The sequence below is a fragment of the Spea bombifrons genome, chromosome 3 (genome assembly GCF_027358695.1).
Source record: "Spea bombifrons isolate aSpeBom1 chromosome 3, aSpeBom1.2.pri, whole genome shotgun sequence".
Lineage (NCBI taxonomy): Eukaryota > Metazoa > Chordata > Amphibia > Anura > Pelobatidae > Spea > Spea bombifrons.
Window position 1 is genome coordinate 23,073,858 of NC_071089.1, and position 12,400 is coordinate 23,086,257.

Consider the following 12,400-nt stretch of genomic DNA (forward strand, 5'->3'; position numbering starts at 1 on the left):
GTGTGTGTGTATAGGAAGGACTGTATTGATCATGAAAGACCCCAAGGACACTGCATCGTCCCACAACCTGCCTCCCTACAACATGGATAGTCCTATCAGACATCATATCCACCAAGCTACAGGACCACGTAGGCCAGTACATAAGCACAGCTCATAAGATCATTGGGAACACCACCAGAGGCTCCAAGCACCAGTTGCTCATAGACAGTGCAGTCATCCAAAGCACAAAGTCTAGACAGACCAGCCTGAGCACAGCCTGGATTGACTGGAGAAAAGCCTATGACTCAATGCCACATGTGGATCTGTGAATACCTAGCACTATCAAGTCAACAGGACACTAAGGAACTTCCTCACAGATCTTCCGGACAGATTGTAGTAAAACAGGGAACATACTTAAGACTGATGGGTTGGAACTACCAGCAGGGCACATAGCAGACATAAAGACCAGCTACAAGTACCTTGGTATGCCACAGTCAAATGGGAACCATGATGCGGAGGCAAGGGAAGCAGTAACTGCAAGTGCCACCAAAGGGTAAGACAGATCCTGAAAAGCCAGCTCAATGGAAAGAACAAGATCCACGACAACAACACATATGCCCTGCCAGCATAGTGAGCTGGCCAAATGAGGACATGGAGGCCGCCGATGTGAAGACCTGGAAGCTCCTTACAATGTACTGAGGTTTCCACCCAAGTCCAACACCAAGAGACTGTACACCAGCTGGAAAAAAAGGCAGGCAGGGTCTGGTAAGTGTCAAACCTACCATCCTGTATGAAACTCAGATAATCTGAGAGTACATCAGTAAGGTGCCACCCAAGGATGAGCTTCTGAGAGAATGCATGAACCAGCAACATACATGGAAGGAAGATCAAGTCGACAAATAGCTGACGTGGCTGACACTGGGAAATCCCAGTGGCTGGACTCAAATACAGCGCTGAGGCATTGATAATGGCAACACAAGAGGCAGTGGCGGAACTACCGGGGTCGCAGGGGTCGCAACTGCGACCGGGCCCTGGAGTTCTGCCACTCAGGGGGCCCCAAGGGGTGCCGAGTGGTTGCTGAAAATGACCGCTCGGCAACTCTTGGGCCCCCCTGACTGACAGAAATCCAGGATGCCTCTGCTCCCCGCCACTGCCGCTGCTGCCGCCACAGCCGCCACCGCCTGGCTCAGTCCTGCCCAGAGTGCAGTGTTGGGAGCGTGAAACTGCAGATGCAGTGATCAGCCAAGGAAACTTACTGTAGGAGATGAAAGACATATCATGCTCACTTCCTTAAGGAATCGGAAGATGTCCACCAGTGTTATCAGCTCAGCATTGGCAGAAAACAGAGGGGCCCTGGTAGACCAATATACTGTCCATGAGAAGTCTGATCAGAAGAGGTCTTCATGGAAGACTTGAAGCCAAAATGCCATACCTCAGCCAAGTGACTCAACTATTCACAAAAGAAAACAGGAACTGTGGTGCAGAAAAATGGCAGCAGGTACTCTGGATTGAGGAGTTATATATTTGAAATATTCATCTGTAGCATTAGGCATTTTGTTCGCCAAAGGGCTGGAGAGTGGTAAGAATTAGTGATCGCAGGCACCAATCATGGTAGAATTTCATTGCAAGTTTGGGGCTGCATTTCTGCAAATGAAGTTGGTGATTTTTGTCTGAATAAATAGTCTCCTTAATGATGAGAAATACATGCAGATACATATTCATCAAGCAATACCATAGGGAGATATATGATTGGCCAAACACATGTATTCTGCAGCATGACATGGATCCCAAACATACAGCCAAAGTCATTAAGAACTATCTTCAGCATTAAGAAGAACAAGGAGTCCTGGTGATGGTATAGTCCCCACAGAGCCCTGATCTCAACATTATCGAATCTGTCTGGAATTTTTGAAAGCATTCTTAATGCAGCATTTTTTCTGATGAAGCCTTTGAGCGAAACCCATGGTACATAGTTGCACTATTGGGGGAGGAGCCAAACAGATGTTTTGCTGGAGTACTTGACGCTGTAGATTATGGAAGTGCTGCCGAGATTAATTTACTGCCAGTTTAATACATTGGAACCTCCGTGACTTAACTTCTATAACCCTTCTTTTTGATGGATCGGAAGGCACTTGGCATACTGCAGAGGGTTGTTCTGTGCCTAACAATGGGAGCAGGTATTGTGGCAATTTTAAGAGTCTCTCCTAATTTTTTCAACACCATATGTGCTATTTTTATTTACACACTATGCTATAAGCAATTTGTTTGTCTTTTTTTTTTGTGTCCCCTTTCTGAGAGACAGGTATTACTTGAAGAATTATTTTGTCACACTTGCCTAAAATATTTGCACAGTACTGTGTGTGTATATAATACACAGAACTGTGCAAAAGTTTAAGGCAGGTGTGAAAACATACAAACCTAAGCACAGTATAAATGTGGATTTACTTACTACTATCAGTAGTGAACCTAGCAGTGTAGGTAGTTTATTGTTACTTAAAGTTTTGCATGAGGGCTCCTTAGCTCCAGTTTGATTTACGGGATGTACATGCCTATTCATTATTATTATTATTATTATTATTATTATTTATTGTATTATTATAGTTGTGTGTTGCCTTTGCTTGCGAGACAAGAGGTGGTACTAGGGATAGCTGACATCAGAAGAGCATTAATTTACAATAACCTATTTTACATTTAACCTTCTGACAGGAACATGAAAAATGTGCACTGTTCACCATTTTGCTATATAAACATGATATCATACATAATTCAAACAATATGAGGCATTTAAACAGTTTAACGTTGATTATTTCCCATCCCACTGTCTCAATGTATCAATGAATAAGTTACCATGTGAATTCACCACATTCTACATTACATCACCCAATTCCCAGCAAGGAAGCTGAATACTTAATGCCAGCTAATGTTACCATCATGAAACTAATTTAGCTCAACTAATATAAAGGCAAAAGGAATCTGCAGTATAATATGAAGTATGAACATATGAACGTATATACATATTATGCATTAGAAATGTAGAACGGTGATAAAATTGATACTGTTCCACATGCTGTTTTGATACAAAATCATGAGCCACATTGACTATTGTTTTCACTAAAAGAACAGATTTATGATGTGTATTTAAACGTGATTTGATGTGATTCCAAAAAGAATTCCCATCACACCTTGCATCCATGTGCCTCTGACAGATTACGTCATGGTTAGAGAGGACCGAACAGGGAGTATCAATGGGATCGACTTACTGCCTATTTTTCATTTCTTTCAAGGCAGCAATTAAGACGTTAAATGCTTTCAGTTGCAGAAGATCAGAGACTGATACATTGTAACATTTCTTAGTAGCTTGTTACAGAGAGCATTCTTTTCTTACCTTTAACCCTCTGATCTCTCCAAGATGAAGCTGCAGTCTTCTGTTCACCTCCCGGATCAGGTTGCTGTGATCCAGCATAGCACTCATCTTATCAGCCTCTGCCCTGCGGAGCCTCTGGATCAGTTCCTCTTTACTCCACTTCATTAGCTCCTCATCTGAAACCTTTGCCAGGTCTTCCACAGAACTTTCCCCAACACCCTTGGACATTTTTGCACTTTTTTTATTCTATAAAAAAATCAACTTTGGACTATTCCTACTACAGCCTCAGAGAGCCACTCAATTTGTATTTTTTTTCTTTCTTAAAATAGATAAGCCAATCCTCCAGTGACTTCTACACCTTTTGGAAAATAAATTGCAAAATGATTGCCCCTCTCCAGGAAGTCATTCTTCCTTGCAGCCATTCTATGTTTTGAGATTACTTGTATCATGTCTTCTCTTGGGGACATAAAAAAGAAACCTCCATCCAATAGAGTACAGAAATACCAAATCAAATTATCATTGTGATCAAGGCAGCAGCTTGCAAAAATCAATTACTATACTTCAAAGAATGTGCAGACTCTGTTCATGTTTGCATTAAATAGAGATGAGACCATGGAAAGGCTGCCCTGGGCATGGTTCTGTAGCTCCTATCTTCTGGGTTCCAAAAGGTATGCTTCAGCCTTGGATGTGAATCCTATTGCCTGCAGGAGACTCAAGACTCTGGCTGCTGCTGCTGCTGCTATTACAGCACAAGTGAGCTGACCCTTTTCCTTTTCTCCTTCTTTACAGAGAATTACCAGTTAAGCCCGGATGTACGTTGACTTGCGCCACCTGCTGGCTATTTTTTATTTTACAGCACTAACAATTTTCAGAATTTTTTTTTTGCATCAATGCATAGAAAATACATTCTGCATACATAATACCAAAATGACGTAGGTAATATAAGGCGTTTTAATCCACCAGTAATTGCAAACAAAATAATGCAATGATCTGTAGTTTTTAATATATGCTGTGATCTATGCAGTGCCCTGTGCCTGTATTGACTGGCTAAAAATAGCCTCTATTATAAAGTGGTTCTGGTAATCTCTTTTCATTTAATGTCTTATAATTACAGGAGAGAAATATTTTCACTCTATTATGTAAGTCTCCTTTAGTTGTTTTTTTTTTAATTGTATAAAAATACTTAATGTTAATTAAAGAAATGGCTTTACTGGAATATTAATGGTGGTAAAATAAAAAATATTAATAGGATCTGTAATAATAAGGCAGACTCCATCTCTGCATTTTGGTCTATTTGTAGATGATGGCTCACCCCTTGTATTTTAAATATATTATACAATGCACTGAGATGCTCTGCACACTACCCTTTCAGTGAAAGGGTTAAAAAAACAATTAGCTTGCTCAATACAGCAAGAAAAAAAGGTTTTTGTTAGGGACACAGTCATATGTTGTGGCTCCATTTCAAGATAATTTGCTGATAGGCAGACATTGTGACTGGGAAGGTGATTCCCTTCAATGCAGTTTTTGTCACCTTGGGATATCACTCGTGTAGCTCCTGCCTCAGGCAGCAAAAAAATTAAATTGGGGAAGCATCCTGGAAGCACAGTTTTGAAGTTGGTGAAGGCTGCAAGTACATTCACTACGTATAATACCAATACATGTTCCAAATCAGCTTGACATTCCGGCAACATAAACCAAAAAGGGGTTTATTATATTAATTCCAAGCATCAGATTATTCTGCTTTTAGATGATGAAGTTAAAATACAAATTTGCACAAATCAAGTCATTTACAAACAGACCCCCAAATCAACCTGGCAGATATTTTCATATGTAGCACATGAAATACACTGCATAGAACATACTGCCATAATGATGGGAAAATATTTAGAAAATTATTTCTAAAGCATGGTCTTCAATTCATGGTCTTCAATTCAGTTTTTCTAAATTAACAATAAAATACTGATTATTAGAGGGGAGCACAGAGGAATTGCAACCGGAATACCAATATATATGAACAAACTGAATTTCCGTTGTATTACATATTAAAATCTACTAGCAATCCTATCCCAAGAGAAGGGAAATTCATTTAAAACTTAAGACAACACCACCTATATGTATACACACGCAAGCAGGAGAGAGAACACGCTTAGGGAATCAAAAACTAATTAGCCATGTCTATAACAGGTAGGTTCAGCAATAGGTTTATACAATATTATGTAGAAGTGATAATTAGACTTGTGCATTTGTATTCAGGAGAACATGAAAACGTACACGAATGTTGCGTCATTGCTGTTCAAACCGAATACAGAATAATAAACGAATATGCGGCGGAAACCTTTGTTTCTTCGTCTTCGTCGATATCTCCTAGCTAATCCCCCTGGTCCCTCCCCCCATACAAGTCACTGCCTCTAGCCTATTTTAAGTCTTTGTAGTATAGCAGGGATTAACAGAAATCCGTAGGATCGCACCGTGAGGTAAAGGTCTCGGAAGAGCAACTCTGTTGGTCGCCAGCAGGAGGCTCATCTGGCATCAACCAATGAAGACCAATAATATATATATTAATATTGTTATTTATTTATTTTTGTCCTATTTTGGTGTGTTACTTACTTTAAATAAAAGTGTGAGATTTTTTTTATGGTGGGGGGTCATATTCGGTTTCGGACAGGTAAATGCTGCATTTTCGGTTTCAGTCCAGAATTTGTTTCGGTGCATCCCTACTACTAAGCCAGACAATGTAGTGGTAGGCCTACACCACATCAATGTTTGGCTTAGTATATAGTGATAGGAGTTATGCTGCACTATTGCCAATGTCTGGCTCAATGTATAGTGATAGGGATTACGCTGTACCACCGTCAATGTCTGCTTCTGTATATAGTGGTAGGTGTTATGCTGTACAACCGTCAATGTCTGCCTCAGTATATAGTGATAGGTGTTATGCTGTACCACCGTCAATGTCTGCCTCAGTATATAGTGATAGGTGTTATGCTGTACCACCGTCAATCTCTGCCTCAGTATATAGTGATAGGTGTTATGCTGTACCACCGTCAATGTTTGCCTCAGTATATAATGATAACAGTAATGCTGTACCACCTTTAGTGTCTGCGCCAGTATATAACAATAGAAGCTATGCAGTTTTAAAGTGTGTGTGGGGGGGGTGCCACATACAGGATCCGCACCAGGCGCCAAATACTCTAGGTACGCCCCTGCCTGGGAGACCTTTTTTGTGCAAAGCAATGATGACTGCACGTGTTTCCTTGCAGGTAACCATGGTTAACAGAAGAAGAAGAACAATGATTTAAGCACCACCCTCCTTTTAAAGCTTCCAGTCTGTTATTCTAACTCAATCAGCATAACAGAGTGATCTCCAGCCTTGTCCACATCAACACTCTCACCTGTGTTAACGAGAGAATCACTGACATGATGTCAGCTGGTCCTTTTGAGGCAGGGCTGAAATGCAGTGGAAATGTTTTTTGGAATTAAGTTCATTTTCATGGCAAAGAGGGACTTTGCAATTGATTGCAATTCATCTGATAACACTCATAACATTCTGGAATATAAGCAAATGGCTATCATCTAAACTGTGGCAGCAGACTTTGTGAAAATGAATATCTGTGTCAAAACTTCTGCCTACAACTGTATATTTCCATGCTTTTATAAATAAATAGTAAGGGTATTTAATTTTTGGTTGGAAATTTGTTTTTAATCATAGCCCCAAAAAAGGTTTCACAAAACACTTTTTGTTTGGAAATTTACACTGGCCAAAATGAAGCAACTAGTTACTGACCAAAAACAGTCCACCAAACCAATTTGTATAAGACATGCAAATGGGCCAAAAACCATTCAGATTTTTTGGTTAGTTTTTGGCCCATTTGTTTTCAGACAACGAATTTCCTTCCCTGCCTATTCACTTCGGCTGAAAAGTCAGGGCCTGTTGCCCACATTCGCTTTCATTCCCTCTCACTTACTTTCTCACACTGTCACCCTCTCACACTCTCATTCACTCTAAATGTTTCCCTTCTCCCTACTGCTGCTGACCACTTCTGCTTCCACATCTTCTTATGCATCTTCTTCTTCATCTTCTATCTTCTCTATTCTATCTTCAATCCTTAACCCTTAATCTTCTTTCATCCTCTGCATCTCCACTGACATAACCCGGCAACTTCTGCCAAAATGGCAGTGCTTCGCTGATGTCATCTCCCCGATCCACCATCGGGAGAAGACATCACCCCATGCACCGTCATTTTACCTGCATTACCCCTGCAGGCAGAGGTTCCATACCGAGGTGCCTATAGATACTTGTACTCTGCCATACCTAACCTAAGGTCCCTAACACATGCACCACTAGTGTCTACAAAAGTTATTGGGGGGGGTGGAGACCTTCTGGAAGGAAATCTCATGGGGCTAAGTTGCCAGAGATGTTGTGTTTGACTGTTTAGATGTATATGTTAAATGTTAGCAGAACTGCTGTTATTATATCATTATTGTTTCATTATTTAATATAGTCTTTCCTTTTCCATTCTGAGTCCAGTTTCATTGTGTTTTATCACAAGGTCCTGGTTAGGGAACATGATCTGCATTCTAGGTTTTAAGTCAGGTGGAGGAACTGCCAATGACCCAGACATTCCAATATTCTTAATTCATTGCAGAGGCTCCACAGGATCCCCAGTGAGCGTCAAAGCAGTAACCATGGAAATGGTTGGTAAGTGCAGCTCATCCAGCCAGGAAAGTGTTGAGATACTAAATGTTGGCTTGTAAGAGTGAACATAAATAGTGAATCAATAAATAAATGCAACTCATAAATAATCTTATTGGTCCAAGGCAAAATATTCAAAATCAATTTGTGATCTTGTGAGATATTGAAAGCTTATGTAGCACTACAACTTGTGCTATGATTATTGGTCCACAAAAAGGTATTCATACACACATCTGCATGAGAAAATCATTATATACAATTTTCAGAAATATAGTATCCATAAAATGTTTTATGTAAAGGTTAGCTTATTATAGAGGCTGCCTATTGCATAGTCCTTATTTTGTGACTATGAAAACCTCCTATTTTGATTATGTACCATATAAAAGAATTACCAGTGCTCATGTAGTTAAGTCTCGAAAAGAACACTAAGGCAAAACTAATCATGCATTGAAAATGGACTTTCAGATGTGATAATTATACAAAGATGTTCTATAAATCTGCAAAGAAAGGGCTAAGTGATCACAAAATCAATGCTCTTGAGTGGCCAACACTATCTGTTGACCTCAACAGTGCATTTGTGGTTTGAAAGCCAAAGAAAGCAATTTAAAAAAATAAAAATAAAAATCTGAAAGGGTTTGCCATTTAACCTTGGACAAATATAGTGACAAACTGTTGTCAAACTGTTCTTGTATCTGTGTGTTTGCACATAAGGCAGTTTATCTGGTCACCCACAGTATTGTCAATGTATTCATCTATCCATTTTTTGCTCTGTCCAGACACATAACTCATATAGTTGAAATGTTGAAAAAATGAGGACTATTATTAGGGATGTGCGATATATTTCACACCTAAAAGTATACCAAGATTCACAAATTGTCTGTTGGTATTTAGGCACCCATTTAGCACACAGTGGGCCCCGGACAGACAAAATCAGAGGAGGGGCCGCATGATCGGGGAACTGAGGTTCCGGTCATGTTTTATGGTTGGTTTATTCATGGTACGTGGGTAAACTTGTTACGGTTTCTCATCCGAGGTATGGAAACCATGGTTATTGTGTAGTTTAAAGGGCCTTTTCCCACAGGAAGGGCCCCAAGGGAAATAACGGGCCGTTGTTCTTACACCACATGCTAGTACGGTTTACGGCTCGTGGTTGGTGCACGCAGCAACATGTTTGGGTGAGTTCCGGCATGACGTGGAACCGTTGTTTAAGTCATATTGTGGTCACGTGGGCTGTGGGTGTAACCTCTATGGTGTGAAGAGTTGTAATCGGGCGGTTGGGGCGTTAAGCTCAGAGGTTTTAACACAGTTTTTGATCTTAAATAAAGCTGTGGCCCTTTTCAAATCCATTCGGTTGTCTGTCTTTATTGTTCTTTTTAATCTTAACATTTCAGCAGACCTACAAATGTATCTAGTGCCATGATCAAGTCTTATAGATTCAGTAAATATCAAGAAAAAAGGAAACTTTGTATTCAGCAGTTGCTTCATTTTATAGAAGGCAGACACTCCAAATAAAAAGGAAACAAAGAACCCTTTCCACTTTTCTGTCTGTCAGTCAGGAACTGCATGATTTAAACCAGCACCCCAAATATGTGAGGTGATTCACCTACACTAGTTACCATCAAGTGACTGGGGCTACATACCTGTGGCTCATCCCTGATTTGACTGACACAGAGCTTGGCTGTGTAGTTCAGTCAGTTACTGTGTCAGTCCTCTGCCTTATGCGAGATGATCTTGTTCCAGACTCCTCTTGTATACCAGCTTTGAACCTTGTAGCCAGCTGGTGCCCAAACACAGAACAACGACAATCGCCAACAGCAGCCAACAATCAGAAGGTTGCAAGTCCACCTGCTTCATGCAGGGTTTGGAGGCACAAAGACTCCTTTTTCACCTGATGCCCATTGTCATGACACTGTATAAACAACAAAAATAAACTTTACTGTTATCAAAAGGGTTGTTTTCTTAGAGCTTTCCAAACCCTAGCTATCCTCTGTGACATATGAGGAAAAGACTGAGGATGAGAATTGATAATGGCAAATTAAGGGCAATGGCTGATACTTATGTTTCTGAGGTAAGGTATGGGTCTTGTTGTCTATTACAGTATGTTCTGTCTGGATAGTTATATCTATCTGGTTTCATATATGAGTACCAATTTTATTCCTACTGCTTTAGTTTTTCATGCTTTGGTATACATAGAGCAATGAGGCAAAAACCACGTGTTTTCTCTATTACCCTTTTTTAGCATGCCGCTGTGCACTGTAAGTTGGTGGTTATGACTATAATTTTTCTTTTCATATAGATAACTGTGACCTGTAGGAGTGCAGAAAATGAACAAAGCCCTGAAATAGTCTCTGCAAGAATCATATTTTAGATTTTCATTTAAATTTAGCCAGAATTTTTCCAACTGATGCAGAAGTTTCAATATAGAAATGTTCAAAATATGTAAATGGTAAACATGTGTTTAAGTAAGCAACAGGATACCAGCAAATACAGCCATTTAAAACATACTAAAATGAAAACTCACCAGTGTACACAAACATTTACAACTAGAACTACGGAAAAGGGAAAATCAGGGAATAGTTAACCAGTAGGCAAAGTATTAATTTGCCCTAATCCTTCAGGATGTAAGAGATGAGATCCATGTGTTATAGACACGAATGACACATGTAGCACACAAAGCAGAGTATGCAACCTACAGTAGAAGATGGCACTTGAAGGGGGCACCTGGAAGGGACATGCCAAGACATTTTGGACAATGATATGCTTCCAACTTTGTGGAAACATTTTGAAGGCCCCTTTATACTCAAGCATGACTGCGCAATGCAAGGTTCGTAAATACCGTATTTGCTCGGTTATAAGACAAGGTTTTTTTCTTTTCAAATGCTCTGAAAAATACCCCTTGCCTTGTAATCGAGGTTGTCTTCTAATCAGACCTCCAATTAGGTCTGACTCATTGATTTATGTGATAACCCTTGCTCGTATACTGGATTCCTGAGACCCCACTGAATTATATTAGGCTAGTTCATAGAACCAATGAGCCTTATCAAAGCCCCTGGTGTTATACTGTAAAATCTAATCCATCACATTCCATCTACAGATTACATTACATTACATTACATTTATTTATAAAGCGCCGGCCGATTCCGCAATGCTGTTACATTCATAGAACATTTTGTAAACACATAACACATACAATAACAAACTGGTGCAAAGGAGAAGAGGGCCCTGCTGTTGTGAGCTTACAATCTAGTCAGTGGTTGAGACAATAAGAGAGGACAGCTTGGATGAGGATGAGTTGATCTGCTTCTGATGTGTTGAAGCCGTTTGTTCCGCTATTATACTGCTATACAGCCCCTTATACTGTTTAAATACTGGTGTGTTTTCAGTTAAGCCTACCCAGAATCTCTTGTGGTTGTGGCAGCACCATGAGATTTCTGAGGGAACAACAAGCCTTCTGGCTTGTCTGGTGTCTGTAGATGAGTGTTTAATAATGCTTCCACATGCAATTAAAAATTGAGTCATGTTTTTACCTCAACATACTGTATGATGCTTGGGGTGGGCTACTGTAATAACTTACTTTTCAGGAGAGTGCATGCGCTAAATATGCTAAGCTCCAGCTAGCCACAGCGCCAATGAAGCTCCGGAGCAGTGGCATCCCCCTTCTCTCTACAACACTAGTTCTGTCAGGTGCTGAAGGGGTTAACCTCTGGTGTCCTGGCAGAAGGGAGCATTTTTTGGCAGGAGTACCCAGACGGGGTACAGGGCGTCTCGTCACAGCTATGTACAAGTATATTTGAGTATTACAATCTCTATGTATAAGTGTATGCGAGCATGGATGTGCAAGTATAGGTGTGTGTAAGCATGGGTGTTTTTTGGTTAAAAAAAAATTATCAGGGCAGCATAGCTTCTTTTAATCAACAGCATATCATAACTATTATTTTTCACGCTTTATATTTGTAACAGCTGCAGAGCTCTGTGCTAGGTTAAAATATTTTGGAAGAAAACTGCTTATAAGTTATTAATAAAAAACATAGTCTATTTTTTAACAGAAAAAAACATTTGCCACTGTTAAAAAAATAAGTATTCTTGCGCTGAAAGCTCAGACAACAATGTAGCACTATATTTAATTTTTATTAAGCTATTTTTGACCTTTTCAAACAGTTATTTGCATGTAAACACAGGTAGAAAATACAAGAGTAATACTATAAAAAGATTAGTTTCCTGCTGCTTCTTGTAAATCTGATTTCACTGTGGCATTGGACGAATAGAGTCGTTAAACAATTTTGTGTGATTTTTTTCCCGATTGTGAAGTGTATATCATTTGTACAGTAAAATCCATACAGGTTTCAATAAAATAAATGTCACGT

At 39.8% G+C, this 12,400-nt stretch overlaps 1 protein-coding gene across 1 annotated transcript in view; it reads right to left on the bottom strand.

Moving 5' to 3' along the window:
* CCDC85A (coiled-coil domain containing 85A) overlaps positions 1-4,092 on the bottom strand; it is a 79,452-nt gene extending 75,360 nt beyond the window's left edge. The window contains exon 1 of the mRNA XM_053459456.1: positions 3,365-4,092. Within this exon, the coding sequence (XP_053315431.1) occupies positions 3,365-3,571 (207 nt within the window). The 5' untranslated portion in view covers positions 3,572-4,092. The remainder of the gene's footprint in view (positions 1-3,364) is intronic.
* Positions 4,093-12,400: the final 8,308 nt, after the last annotated feature.